General features: G+C 40.9%; 1 protein-coding gene across 4 annotated transcripts in view; it reads right to left on the reverse strand.

The window, feature by feature from the left end:
* The window catches only part of MFAP3L (microfibril associated protein 3 like), a 79,337-nt gene that overhangs the window by 30,090 nt on the left and 33,585 nt on the right, over window positions 1–15,662 (reverse strand). For 2 of the 4 annotated variants that reach the window (XM_001365445.4, XM_007496124.3), the window contains exons 2-3: window positions 7,663–7,698; window positions 7,262–7,577 (exon numbers count right to left, since the gene is read on the reverse strand). In XM_001365445.4, coding sequence (XP_001365482.2) covers window positions 7,262–7,562 — 301 coding nt within the window. In that variant the 5' untranslated portion in view covers window positions 7,563–7,577; window positions 7,663–7,698. Of the gene's footprint in view, window positions 1–7,261; window positions 7,699–15,662 lie in introns of all 4 variants that reach the window. The other 2 variants (XM_016423124.2, XM_016423125.2) reach the window with 1 other exon arrangement.

Below are 15,662 nucleotides of genomic sequence, written 5' to 3' on the forward strand. Positions count from 1 at the left end.
ACTTAGCAGTGTTGTGTACATAGGAAGTACCTAATATATTCTTTCTTCCTTCTCTCCTTTTTTTCTTTCTCTCTCTCTCTCTTTCCTTTTTTCTTTTTCTTTCTCTTTTTTCTTTCCTTCTTTCTTTCTTTCTTTTTTCTTTCTTTCTTTCTATTCATTCCTTTCTTTCTCTCTCTCTTCCTTCCTTCCTTCCTTCCTTCCTTCCTTCCTTCCTTCCTTCCTTCCTTCCTTCCTTCCTTCCTTCCTTCCTTCCTTCCTTCCTTCCTTCCTTCCTTCCTTTTCTGCTTTTCCTTTTATTTTTCTCCTTCTTTCCTTCCTCCCTCCCTTTCTTCCTTTCTTTTTCTTCAGTGTAGAAGTCATGATAGTAACTAATTTCTATCTCTCAGCCACTCCATATCTTTTAACTATATCTGTTATGATTTATATGTTATGAATTATAAAGTTGATTTGAAGATACCATTCATGCTGCTAGTCCTGAATGCTTTATTGCTGCTTGCCCCAGGCATCAGATCTGCTAGTGATGGCTCTGTTCTAAAACAAATGCTCTTTCCTCTCTATAGTTCTATTTTCTTGACTTACCCCTTTCCTTTGCTTGTCATCTGAAGGGAGTATGCTAACATTAAATGAACTGGGTGAAAGTCAGGCAAGAGGATGGAGGTGGGGAAGCAGGAACAAAATGGACAGAGTTCTTGTGTTGTTCTTATGACATAATTATTATGTACCTGACCTGACACAGCTCTTCTACTTCATTCACCCTTCGCCAAAAAGAGCACCGATATTTATCTGGGATTTTATTTGGAGAGTTTTGGCTTTTTATGAGTGTGCTCTTACAACAATGACCAATATGGAAGTGTGTTTCACATAATAACACATGTATGGCCCAGATCAAATTGCTTACCATGTCCAGGTGGGGGGGATGGAAAGGAGGGAAGGAGATGGTTTGGATATTATAATTTTGGAAAACATGTTGTTGAAAATTATTACATGAAGTTGGGAAAATAAAGTTTTGAATAAAAAAGAACCAAAAAAGAGCACTGAAAAAAATCATTAAAATTTGGGGACTTTCTGGCACTACCTCAAGCTGGATCCTTTTAGCAACATATTTTAGTTAACTGTGGGCACACCCTTGAGAGAACTTAAAAAAAAAAAAGAAAAATTCATGAGAGTAACAGAAAGTTAGTGAAAGAGTGTATATTTCAAAAAAGGCCAGTCGTAGTCATCCTTTATCACCTACAACCCAAATGGCCAGAGTTTTGTAGGTATCTATTGTTAACCACCAGTCTCCTATCTAAGTAGTGATCCAGATCACTCAAAGAGGTGCTCATCAGATGAATCAATCATTTATCTCTAAGGCACCACCAGTTCCTATGTGCCAGGCACTGGCTGGACACTGGGGATAGCAAACACATGAATGAAACCGTGCCTGCTCACAAGAAGTTTCCATTCTGTTTATTGAAGAGCGGAAGTGAAAGCAGTTGTGTGGAGCTGTGCCACCGCTGTATTATAGCTCAATAATATTCCTCAAAGACCCAGGGCTTCATCAGCATGGGGGCTGTGCTATTTCTACTCATGAGGACTTTAAACCCTTCCACAATTTCACAGATGGCTTTGTGATTGACATTGCTCACCCAGTGGTCATCTTTCTGAGGGATGAGCCTTCCCTCTCTGAGCCTGGCTAGCCTGGCCCTCCGAAGACAAATCATCTTTCATCGAGGCCATATCTGAAGGAAAAATCTGAAGATTTTTCCAGCTTGTTCTGGTTTGTTGGGTTTCACCCTGTATTAACATGGCCTTTGTGAATCCCTTACCATCAGGAGGCTTTAAGTCTATGTACTTGTGCATCTGTCAGACATATGTACCAACTAAAATCACGACATTAGCTAAATATTTAAATTATATCAGTAATTAATAGCAATATCAAATTATACCAATAATTCAAGTGTGAAAGGGAATTCTTTATTCTCTGTGTCTATTTTGAGTTAACACTTATGAAAGGGAATTAATTCTTTGTTCTCTTTGTCTATGTTGAGTTAACATTTGGTTAACACTAACTTAAATATCCCTACTTAATATCTCACCAGACTATGAAGTATGAATCAGACTTTCTTTTAGTACCCCTACTTAGTACCTCATCAGGCACTAAGTAAGGGTCTTTGCAAGTCATTTGCTAAAATGGTATCAATCCAGAAACTGTAAATCGTTTTAATAAGTGTTTACACCTCCAGAGGATAAGGATGAGAAGTGAATCCCACAAGACACTGCACCCTCCCCGCCAGGCAGTGCTAGACAATTTGAAAGCTGTGATTGGCCCCTGTGAAGAGGGGAAGGGACAAGAAGTCACTATAAAAGCCCTGAATTTATGGGGCTAGAGATTAGCTTCAGGAGTCTTCAGCTCAAACTGCTTCTTAGAGGGAACTTGGGTTATAGAATATCTGACTTTCCTTTCCTGACTTCTGGAGAGAGATTAATTCTGATTGAGGGTTAACAAGTCATGCTGCCCTGAGTTGAGCACCCAAGCAATATTTAGTGTGATAGGCTAAATATCTTCTTTACCCTCTTTTTATATGTCTCAACTTTCACCCTCTCCACCTATTTTGTAAATAAAAACTATTGAAAGTCATTTTGACTTGATCTATAAGAATTTAAGTCAGCAACCACCATATCACTTATAATTTTCATATATTTTAGTCAAACCCTTAATTTTAATTCCTTACAACTCAAAAGCATGAGACAGGAATAGCAGCATCTGGATTAGATCAGAGACACAGCATCTCTCCCAGATGGAGGGACCATGAATCCCTCGCTTCCCCTGTTTCCCTACCTTAGGTACAGCTCTGCTTCTGAAACGCTGCCAGAGATTAACTTTCTGCCTGCCATTTTGCCTTAAAATTGAAACCTACACTCATTCATCACTTACCCCTGGGGACTTCAGTTTCTTCATTTAGAAAATGAGAGGATTATAATAACACAACCATAATAAGCACTTTATGATCACAAAGTACTTTTTACACATGCTCTTACTTAAGCCTTACAGCAATACTGTGGAAAAGATGCTATGGTTTGCGATTCTAATCTGATTTTTCTGCTCTGTTCTTCCTTTTGGCTTTTGCTCAACACAATTATAAATTCATAGTGCATTCCCAAATTTAAATTAATTTCTACATGCATTTAATATATACATATGTACACATATTACCTTTTATGCTGCCCCTGGGGAATACACACAAATACACACATTTCTATAAATGTATATATATTTAGACACACAAACATACATACTACTTCCCCTGGACAATATCTATACATATATTACCTTTTAATATTATTTATAGATTCACATGTCAAAACACTGGCTAACTAGGGCAAAGAGTACATGATCAAACCCATAGGACCAGAGACTTGGAGTGGCAAGGACTTCAGAGTCATCTAGTTTAATTTCATCGATTTTTACTTACAAGTCACATGGCATGCATAGACAGAGGACCCAGAATTTTAATCTAGGTCCTTTGACTTCAAATCCAGGGACATTGTCTTTTCTACTTTGTCACCTCAGGAGTTCCTGAAATGCTCCTACGGCTTCTGATAGTCATTTGACTCAGTGGTACAAGAAATGGGCACACAAGTCATAACAACAGTGAGTTCTGACAGAAAAACTTTGTTCCCGAATCAGGTCAACATGGACCTAATGTTTGGTGAGGGCAAAGAGAGGCTGCTCTTGTTGGTTCTATCTTTACCGTGATAGGGAAGTTGGAGAATGAACACAAAGAGACCATCTGCTTTCACCCATGAAGAGTCAGGCAGATAGCTGGTGAGCCCTGATTACAAGGCTGCCATCTTTGATTAACCACCTGATTGGTTTACACATTACAATTAGCCAGGGAGAGGATTCAAGTGTCATGACTACAAAAATGCATTCCTCTTATGCAGGGGAAAACTTGACCCTTCTGCTCTTCTCATACATTGGGTCATGCAATTTCAGAAGGGCTCTTGGAGGTCCAGATTCTACTCTATAGATGAGGAAACCAAGGTGGTATTTTTACTCTAATACCCCCACACACATATGATGATGTAGCAAAGTTAACTGGGGAAAATGGGGGTTACATAGAGGAGTTGGACCCCATAATCCCCACAATTCCCAATACCCAGGTTAGAGAATCCATGTGGGTATTGAATTGAGTCCTGAATCCTCTTCTCCTTGGCCCAATCAGGAAAGTAGACTTGGCAGTGACCCAGCCCCAAGATCCACCACAGAAGGACTGGGGCCAGAGTGCGTGAAAGGTTGTAAGGGTCTAGGGAAGAGCTCCCAGGCACTATGGTAACTAGACATATGTGATGTCACTTCCCACTGGCTTAGGGGGAAGGGAATGAAGATAAAATGAGATGGGGGGTGACCTTTTTGGGAATTGGAAAAGCTTCAACTCCAACCTTAAAAAAGGACACCAAGGTTCTGCCTCTGTCATTGGTTTCTCTGAGGCTCAATTTCTATAACGTGAGAGGGATGAGCCAGATGCTATCTTCCAGTTCTCTCTATATATACTACAATGGGATCTCTTTCTTATATTGCCTCTCTCTGTGGAATAATCTTGCCTTTGTCACTTGACTAATGGATCTGTGTAGTCTTGGAAAAAAAGTCACTTAACTACTCTGTGCCTCAGTTTTATCATCTGTAAAATAAGGGGGTTGGACCAGGTGGGATCCCTTCAGGCTATGCATCTGTGAATCAAATGAGCCAATCAGACAACAATAACTTATTAAGTGCCTACTATGTGCCAGGCACTGTGCTAAGCTATGAAGATACAGACAGAGGCAAAAGATAGCCCCTGTCCTCAAGGAATTTACAGTGTAACAGGGGAGACAACAGGCAAACAAATATGTACAAACAGATTATGTACAGGATAATTCAGAGATAATTAAAGGAAGGCACAGGCTTTTATTTTTCCCCCAGATCTAGGTCTCTATATTGTTTAAGTTTAATTAATTAATTAATTAAAAATAATATCCCGTGGTTACACAATTCATGTTCTTTCCCTCCCATAGCCAACGAGCAATTCCACTGGATCAAGTAGGTCTCTATATTTTTGCAAATGAACCACTCAGGAACATCAGTCAACTTTTGGGGGACCTCTAAGTTGGCATTTAATGTACCAACCTAGAGTTAGGTGGCATAGCAGAATTAATTTTGAACTTGGAGCGAAGAAGACCTGGATTTAAATCCTATCCCAGACACTTAGCAGCTAGGTAACCTTGAGAATGCCACTTGATCTTTTTTGTGACTCAATTTCCCCCATCTGTAAAATGGGGAGAATAACAGCATTTGCCTCACAGGACTGTTGTGAAGATAAATTGAGACAGCGTACGCACTTTGTAAACCTTAACGAGCTAGCGAAGTGCTAGCTTTTATTATTGGCTACTTACCAACTCACACCCGAAGCACGATTTCTAGACACAAAAGCAGAAGAGTCCTGCTTGATGAGCTAAATTCTCCCCAGAGCCTTAGTCACACTCTGGAAGCAAGCTGGGTGCTAAGGGACTTGCATGAACTCTTCCGCCGGCATGAAAAGCTGTAAATAAATCTAGCTCATTAAGAAGCCCTCTCCCCTCGGCTGTCTTTCTGGATGTTGCATCTTCCCTTCCTCTACAAGAAGCCACTTGGAAACTTAAGCCAGGGCTCAGAGAGCAATGAATGGAAAGTTTCCTAGGCCACGGCGGAGGAGAGTCTAGGTTTGTGCCACGATGAATAATAAGAGGCACAGCTCAAATTCATACGGTGCCCTCAGGTCTGCAGAGGGCTCCTCGGATCTCCCAACAACTCTGGCTGTGGGGCAGGTGCTGTCATCATTCCCATTTTACAGAGAAGGAAACTGGGGCTGAGAAAGGGGGCTTCCCTGAAGGAGGGGGTATAGAATTGGCACTCTGTCGTTTTAAATGATGGAAGAAAGGTGAGCCGACGGCTGCTTTCAAACGCAGTCCTGGGGAGCCAAGGGCCACCTTGGGGACCATCTGGCACCACTCCCTTCTTCTGCAGCTGGACTAAGTGGACCCGGAGCGGTCACCAGGCTAGTTAGGGGCAAAGTTGAGATTAGAACCGTGCACTCCTTGCAGCCAGAGTAACCTGCTGTGACAAGGAAATCACTTTAAAAGACTGATATATATTAATTTAAGGTCGCCAAGGAATTCAGCTATGTAATTCCTAAATGAAAACTCAAGTCAGCAGTCAATCTTTTATGGAGTTTAATTACAACAGGAGGAAGAAAGGAATTAGAGATAGAGAGAGAGAAAAGGGAGAGAAAGGGAATAGGGCTAAAATACCCCCTCTGTTTAGGCTGAGCCAAAAGGCCCAAGCCCTTAGATAGCTGGGGCAAAGAAAAGAGATCAGTCCCTATTACTCACGTGACCAAAATGGAGAAACAGTCTCAGAGGCCCCCACCTTCAGCTTCCTTCAGAGCAAGCTTCTTAGAGCACACTCCAACCACTCAGACAAACTCCTCAACCACCACCCTGAGTCTTCAGAGCCCTCTATCTTTAAGGAAACCATCCAAGTTCCCTCCCCTCAGTTCTCACATCTACCAATCACTGTCCATCAATTTCCCTGTGCCAATGGAGGCTCTAGCTTAACCCAGGACCGCCCAGAGGTCTCTGGCTTTGCACATGTCTGTTGAAGGTCATATTTTCAAATAATTAAATCTTTGATCCTTTGCTACAGCCCTTCCTAAATCCTGTTAACCTGAGTAGGGTAGAGATTGGAATAATTAAATTTTGATCTATGCTGCAGCCCTTCCTCAATCCTGTTAGGACTGAGTAGGGTGGAGATTGATTCCAAGTATCTCCATTGTATCAATTCTAAAATCAATCATGACTCAAAGAAATTCCTGTTCTATGCTTAAGCATAGGTCAAAGTCCTTTTCCATTGTTCAGCAAAAGGTTTCTGTCCTAAAGTAATCTTAAGAAGGGAGGAGGAGGAACCTCCCATGCCAATGGGGTTCACATTCCAATAGCCAAGACCCACTATCAATAGGAAATTTTTCAACTATGAAATTTCCCAAAGGTGAAATTTCCAACATTTATAAGTCTAAGAAATTTTCAGGTTTACACTTGCCCTGGGGGGATGTGGTGCTTTCTCCCTCTCCCCCCTGGCTTTCTGGCTCATGAGAAAGCATCAAACAGAGGGGATGATGTCCACACGGCTTTGGGGCAATGATCTGGCCCCCAAGCCCCCGTGTGGTGTGGGCTGCGAGAGATTTAACACAAAGTTCCATCCTACCTCCTCCTGGGCCCTCCTGGTCTTCCTCTTCCTTCAGCAAGCGGCCGTTGGAATTATACCACTTGAAATGGGGGTCGGGGACGCCGAGAACGTTGCAGTTGATCAAGGCACTTTTCCCTTCCCTGACGATCACATGGTCCACTCGGGCAATGATGGCGGGCATGGATCCCAAGATCACGTCGGTGCCGTTTAAAGTGCTGTTAGTTATGTTCCTAGCTGCGGCGAGAGTCGCTAAGAGGCTTATTAAAAAGGGCACCGGAGGCAGGAAACACACTCTCACGCCGCTCTTCAGTCGATTCATTTTTCCTTCTTCGCTCTGTAAGGCCACAGAGAGGTGGTTGGCTGATGGAAACGTCTCTTTGGCCGGACGCTGTCCCAAGCAGGCCACAGGAAACACTTACCTTTGATCCATGGAGCTGCTCCTTGACTAAATGAGCCTATAAGAGATTACAGAACAAAAGAAGTGCTTCATTATTGTAAAACTATCATCACACGTATCGTTTATTTCACACGCACATATTTTAAATGATTTTTTGCTAAAAGACAACTCTGCCCACTTCTGACCGTACAGAGCTTGCCTATCAATCCGGGTAAGTGAAACTTCAAAGAAGAGCTCTTTATTTTATTTTAGAGATATAGGACTTTTGATTTTTCTTTTTAAGATGGCATCTCAGCTTTTCAGACAATATTATTTAACATTTCCCCATTGGTCCTCTTATGAGGCCACAACTTGGGCTGCAGTTGACACTGGGTTTTCAAAGACTATGGGGCCAAAATAGAGCAAGCTCCTCTGGGCTCTATGACTCAATTAACAAGCATCTATTAAGTAAACTGAGCTGGAGGAGGAAATGCCAAACCACCCCAAAATCTTTGCTAAGAAATCCCCAAATGGGGTCATGGAGAGTCAGGACATGACTGAAAAAAAATGCCTGAATGATACAACATGTCCCAGGCAGAGGCAGTGTGGCACAATAAATAGAGAGTAAGCCACAGAGTCAGAAAGATCTGGGTTCAAGTCCTACTTTCAGCACATGCTGACACTGGCCAAATCACTAACTCTCAGTATCCTCAGGTACCTTGCAAGGAATGAATATAAGTTGAAATGTGGGTATTGATTGATATTGGTGGAGAGAATTATCTTGTGGAACTCTATATTGATGGAAATCATGTGTAGAGTAAAAATCAAATGTACTAGGCAAAAATGGACATCGTACTTCCCTCAAGGAGCTTACTACATTCTATGGTAGATGGGTGTGTAACTCTGGAGTCAAGTCTGGAGAATTTGTAAAAGACTTTCCTCACTGGTCAAGTATTTCTTCCTTCCTTTTTAAAGACAAGACACATGTAGCTCCAGACCTTCTTCAGATGGAAAAACAGTAAGAAAAAGAAAAAAAACTTTCAGATACAATAGAGTGTGTGTGTGGGGAAGACAGACACAGAGACAGAGAGAGACAGAGAGACAGAGAGACAGAGAGAGACAGAGACAGAGAGAGAGAGAGAGAGAAAGAGAGAGAGACAGAGACAGAGAGAGACAGAGAGAGACAGAGAGAGAGAGACAGAGACAGAGAGAGAGAGAGAGAGAAAGAGAGAGAGACAGAGAGAGACAGAGAGAGACAGAGACAGAGAGAGAAAGAGAGAGAGAGAGAGACAGAGACAGAGAGAGAGAGACAGAGAGAGAGAGACAGAGACAGAGAGAGAGAGACAGAGAGAGAGATCTGGTGCCTCAACAAGTTCCTCATTTCCAGTTTGTCTCCCTAGAGGCTTCAGGGAACTTCCCTGCAGGTGAGATCAGATTCTCACTTGAGCTGAGATTTTCCTTAATTCTTTTTTTTTTTTGGCTTTTATTTTTTTTTTTATTTTTATTTTTTTTTTTAAATATATTTTATTTGGTCATTTCCAAGCATTATTCGTTAAAGACATAGATCATTTTCTTTTCCTCCCCCCCCCCAACCCCCCATAGCCGACGCGTAAGTCCACTGGGCATTAGATGTTTTCTTGATTTGAACCCATTGCTTTGTTGATAGTATTTGCATTAGAGTGTTCATTTAGAGTCTATCCTCTGTCATGTCCCCTCAATCTTTGTATTCAGGCAGTTGCTTTTTCTCGGTGTTTCCACTCCCATAGTTTATCCTTTGCTTATGAATGGTGTTTTTTTCTCCTGGGTCCCTGCAAGTTGTTCAGGGACATTACACCACCACTAATGGAGAAGTCCATTACGTTCGATGATACCACAGTGTGTTTGTCTCTGTGTACAACATTCTCCTGGTTCTGCTCCTCTCGCTCTGCATCACCTCCTGGAGGTTGTTCCAGTCTCCATGGAACTTCTCCACTTTATTATTCCTTTTAGCACAATAGTACTCCATCACCAACATATACCACAGTTTGTTCAGCCATTCCCCAATTGATGGGCATCCCCTCATTTTCCAGTTTTGGGCCACCACAAAGAGCGCAGCTATGAATATTTTTGTACAAGTCTTTGTGTCCATTATCTCTTTGGGGTACAGACCCAGCAGTGCTATGGCTGGGTCAAAGGGTAGATATTCTTTTGTCGCCCTTTGGGCATAGTTCCAAATTGCCCTCCAGAATGGTTGGATCAGTTCACAGCTCCACCAGCAATGAATTAATGTCCCTACTTTGCCACATCCCCTCCAGCATTCATTACTTTCCTTTGCTGTTATGTTAGCCAATCTGCTAGGTGTGAGGTGATACCTCAGAGTTGTTTTGATTTGCATCTCTCTGATTATAAGAGATGTAGAACACTTCTTCATGTGCTTGTTAATAGTTTTGATTTCTTTATCTGAGAACTGCCTATCCATTTCCCTTGCCCATTTATCAATTGGAGAATGGCTTGATTTTGTGTACAATTGATTTAGCTCTTTATAAATATGAGTAATTAAACCTTTGTCAGAGGTTTCTATGAAGATTTTTTCCCAATTTGTTGTTTCCCTTCTGATTTTAGTTATATTGGTTTTGTTTGTACAAAAGCTTTTTAGTTTGATGTAGTCAAAATTATTTATTTTACATTTTGTGATTCTTTCTATATCTTGCTTGGTTTTAAAGCCTTTCCCCTCCCAAAGGTCTGACATGTATACTATTCTGTGTTTACCCAATTTACTTATGGTTTCCTTCTTTATGTTTAAGTCACTCACCCATTTTGAATTTATCTTGGTGTAGGGTGTGAGGTGTTGATCTATTCCTAGTCTCTCCCACACTGTCTTCCAATTTTCCCAGCAGTTTTTATGAAATAGTGGATTTTTGTCCCAAAAGCTGGGATCTTTGGGTTTATCGTATACTGTCTTGCTGAGGTCGCTTTCCCCCAGTCTATTCCACTGATCTTCCTTTCTATTTCTTAGCCAGTACCAAATTGTTTTGATGACTGCTGCTTTGTAATATAGTTTTAGGTCAGGGACTGCAAGGCCCCCATCATATGTGTTTTTTTTCATTATTTCCCTGGATATCCTTGATCTTTTGTTCTTCCAAATGAACTTTGTTATGGTTTTTTCTAAATCAGTGAAGAAGTATTTTGGTAGTTCAATGGGTATGGCACTAAATAGATAAATAAGTTTGGGTAGGATGGTCATTTTTATTATATTGGCTCGTCCTATCCATGAGCAGTTAATGTTTTTCCATTTGTTCAAGTCTAGTTTTAGTTGTGTGGCGAGTGTTTTGTAGTTGTGTTCATATAGTTCCTGTGTTTGTCTTGGGAGGTAGATTCCTAGGTATTTTATTTTGTCTAAGGTGATTTTGAATGGGATTTCTCTTTCTAGTTCTTGCTGCTGAGCTGTGTTGGAGATATATAGAAAAGCTGATGATTTATGTGGGTTTATTTTGTATCCTGCAACTTTGCTAAAGTTGTTGATTATTTCAATTAGCTTTTTGGTTGAATCTCTAGGATTCTTTAAGTAGACCATCATGTCATCCGCAAAGAGTGATAACTTGGTCTCCTCCTTGCCTATTTTGATGCCTTCAATTCCTTTATCTTCTCTAATTGCTACTGCTAGTGTTTCTAGTACAATGTCAAATAGTAGAGGTGATAATGGGCATCCTTGTTTCACTCCTGATCTTATTGGGAATGCATCTAGTTTATCCCCATTGCAGATGATATTAGCTGTTGGTTTTAGATATATACTGTTTATTATTTTTAGGAATGACCCTTCTATTCCTATGCTTTCTAGTGTTTTTAATAGGAATGGGTGTTGTATTTTATCAAAGGCTTTTTCTGCATCTATTGAAATAATCATGTGATTCTTGCTAGTTTGCTTGTTGATGTGGTCAATTATGTGGATGGTTTTCCTAATGTTGAACCAGCCCTGCATCCCTGGTATGAATCCTACTTGATCATGGTGAATGATCCTTCTGATCACTTGCTGGAGTCTTTTTGCTAGTATCCTATTTAAGATTTTTGCATCTATATTCATTAGGGAGATTGGCCTATAGTTTTCTTTCTCTGTTTTTGACCTGCCTGGTTTTGGAATCAGTACCATGTTTGTGTCGTAAAAGGAGTTTGGTAGAACTCCCTCTTTGCTTATTATGTCAAATAGTTTGTATAGTATTGGGATTAACTGTTCTCTGAATGTTTGATAGAATTCACAGGTGAATCCATCAGGCCCTGGGGACTTTTTCTTAGGAAGTTCTTTGATGGCTTGTTGGATTTCAATTTCTGATATGGGATTATTTAGGAATTCTATTTCCTCTTCTGTTAGTCTAGGCAGTTTGTATTTTTGTATATATTCATCCATTTCTCCTAAATTGGTGTATTTATTGCCATATAATTGGGCAAAGTAATTTCTAATGATTGCCTTAATTTCCTCCTCATTGGAGGTGCTGTCCCCCTTTTCATCTTTAATGCTGTGAATTTGCTTTTCTTCCTTCCTTTTTTTAACTAGATTGACCAGTACCTTGTCTATTTTGTTTGTTTTTTCAAAGTACCAGCTTCTTGTCTCATTTATTAAATCAATAGTTCTATCACTTTCGATTTTATTAATTTCTCCCTTAATTTTTAGGATTTCTAATTTGGTTTTCTGCTGGGGGTTTTTAATTTGATCGCTTTCCAGTTTTTTCATTTGCATTTCCAATTGATTGATCTCTGCTCTCCCTTGTTTGTTAATATAAGCATTCAGGGATATGAATTTACCTCTGATTACCGCTTTGGCTGCATCCCAAAAGGTTTGGAAGGATGTTTCGCCATTGTCATTTTCCTCGATGAAATTATTAATTGTTTCTATGATTTCTTCTTTAACTAAACGGTTTTGGAGTATCATATTGTTTAATTTCCAATTGGTTTTAGATTTGGTTTTCCATGTACCATTACTAATCATTATTTTTATTGCCTTGTGATCTGAGAAGGCTGCATTCATTATTTCTGCTTTTCTGCATTTGTGTGCTATGTTTCTGTGACCTAATGTATGGTCAATTTTTGTGAATGTGCCATGTGGTGCTGAGAAGAAGGTGTATTCCTTTTTATCCCTATTTATTTTTCTCCATATGTCTATTAATTCTAATTTTTCTAAGATTTCATTCACTTCTTTTACCTCTTTCTTATTTATTTTTTGATTTGATTTATCTAAATTTGATAATGGTTGGTTTAAGTCTCCCACTAGTATGGTTTTATTGTCTATTTCTTCCTTCAATTCTCCTAGTTTCTCCATTAGAAATTTGGGTGCTATATTATTTGGTGCATACATATTGATTAATGATATTTCCTCATTGTCTATAGTCCCTTTTAACAAAATATAATTACCTTCCCTATCCCTTTTGATCAGGTCTATTTTTGCATTGGCTTTATCAGATATCATGATTACCACTCCTGCCTTCTTTCTATCAGTTGAAGCCCAGAAGGTCTTACTCCATCCTTTAATTCTGACCTTGTGGGTGTCAACCCGCCTCATGTGTGTTTCTTGAAGACAACATATGGTAGGGTTTTGGATTCTAATCCATTCTGCTATTCGTCTACGTTTTATGGGTGAGTTCATCCCATTCACGTTCAAAGTTATGATTGTCATTTGTGGACTCCCTGGCATTTTGATTGCCTTCCCTAATTCTAACCTTTTCTTCTTCGGCTCTACCTTTTAGTCCAGTGATTTACTTTGAAACAGTCCCCCTTGTCCCCTCCCTTGATGTTTCCCTTTTTAGTCCCTCCCTTTTTGTTCCCTCCCCCTCCCCCCTCTCTTACCCTCCCTTTTTGTTCTCCCTCTCCCCCTCCCCCCCTTGGTTTTCCCTTCTCCTTACCCTTGTTGGGTAAGATAGAATTCAAGATCCCAATGGATCTGGAGGTTTTTCCCTCTCAGAGCTGATTTCCCTGAGATTGAGGTTTAAGTAACCCCCCCCCCCTCTCTTCCTCTCCTTCTTATAGGAGTTTTCTTCCCCTCCCCTTCCCATGTGAATCTTTGTGTGAGAAAGATTATTCTATTTGGTCTTTCTTTACCCCCTATTTATACATTACATTTTCCCCACATGTTAGTATACATAGATTGATAGAGATGTAGTCCTTATAGAAGAGAGTTTGAGTAAAAGAAGAAGATAACATTTTTCCCCCTTTTTTTAATATTTACCTTTTCAGGTATTCCTTGCTCTTTGATTTTCGGTATCAAACTTTCCACAGAGCTCTGGTCTTTTCTTTGCAAAAAGTTGGAAGTCTTCTATTTTGTTGAATGCCCATACTTTCCCTTGGAAGTATATAGTCAGTTTTGCTGGGTAGCTGATTCTTGGTTGGAGACCCAGCTCTCTTGCCTTTCTGAAGATCATGTTCCATGCCTTACGATCATTCAGAGTAGAACTTGCAAGGTCTTGGGTGACCCTGATTGGCATTCCTTTATATCTAAATTGTCTTTTTCTGGCTTCCTGTAGGATTTTTTCTTTTGTTTGATAGCTTTGGAATTTGGCAATTACATTCCTGGGAGTTGTCTTTTGGGGGTTTAGTGTAGAAGGTGTTCTGTGAGCTCTGTCAGTGGCTGTATTGCCCCCTTGTTCTAGAATCTCTGGGCAATTTTCTTTGATTATATCTTGTATCACCATGTCCAGTTTGGTGTTTATTTCTGGCTTATCTGGGAGTCCAATTATTCTTAAATTATCCCTTCTCCCCCTATTTTCCAGATCTATCACCTTGTCGGTGAGATATTTTATGTTCTCTTCTAATTTCTTGGTATTTTGGCTTTGCTTTATTGATTCTTGCTCTTTTACACGATCGTTGTCTTCCAGCTGCCTGATTCTGGCCTTTAAAGCCTGGTTTTCTTTTACAGTTTGGTCAAACTGGTTTTGTAGATGCGTGAATTTCTTTTGCATTATTTCCAACTTTTCCTCCCAGAAGGCTTCCATCTTTTTGGTCATTTCTGATTCAAATTCTTCATAGGTTTGTGGAGAGTTTCCATTTCCTTTGGAAGGTTTTGGAGCATTTTCTTTTATATTATCTTCTGTCTGCTCTGTATTTTGTATTTTGGCTCCATAGAATGTGTCCAAAGTCGCCCCTTTCTTCTTATTTTTCTTGGTATTTTGGGGCTTCTGTGGTTCTGTGGAGTTTGTCATCTCTGAATGTGGAGGATTAGTTTTTCTTGTCTCTTTCTGGTGTTCAGAGGCAGTCCTGGGCAGATAGTTCTATGGGCTTTCCCTGGGTTAAACTGAATATGCCTCACTGGAACTGGAATGGAAGGGTCGGACCACGTGGCCACACTCTCCCCCCGGCTCGCTTTCCGGAAGTTGCCTTCAGAATCGCTGGCCGTGAGGCTGTTTCGCAGGCCTACGGGGGGATGGGCTGCCGCTTCCCCAAGCTCCGAGAGCACAGACTTTCACTGAGACTTGGATAGCAGGATCCAGCCCGTGAGGCTGTCTTGCCCGCCCTGAGGGTTGCTGTTGTTTTGACCAGCTCTCTGCAGCGGAAGCCCCAGGCAGTAACTTTCACCGGGACTGTAGAAGGCCCTGAGGGTTGTTGTTTCCGAGGACCCTGCTCTCTGAGCCCGGCGCGGCTGCCGCTTCCGGGAGCCTTGGACTCTGCGCTCCTACCCCTGAGGTCCGAGGGATCTCGGGTTCTGGCTTTTAAGGGGAGCCGTACCTTTTGAACCGGGTCCAGGTCCAGGAGGAGGGTTCCCAGGGTCTGTGCTGTTGATCGTTTTGAATTTCGGCGCCTTAGGAGCTTCTAGTTTGAGATCGGTCGGGAAGGGTTTTCCGGAGATCTGAGCTTTAGCTTTCTCTAAGCCGCCATCTTAACCGGAAGTCTCCTTAATTCTTGAAGGAGAACTTCTCCTTTCTGGGTACTTTCTGGTATATTCTATATGACTTTCCCAATTTAGACAAATGGCTTTCCTTGCTGTTTACTATTTGCAATGGTCTTTTGTGTGACTAGCAATGTGGAAACAGCTCTTTTAGATAAGCTTAGGGCACCTTTTTTCTCTTTAAAGGATAATGTCCA

The sequence above is a fragment of the Monodelphis domestica genome, chromosome 6 (assembly GCF_027887165.1).
Source record: "Monodelphis domestica isolate mMonDom1 chromosome 6, mMonDom1.pri, whole genome shotgun sequence".
NCBI lineage: Eukaryota > Metazoa > Chordata > Mammalia > Didelphimorphia > Didelphidae > Monodelphis > Monodelphis domestica.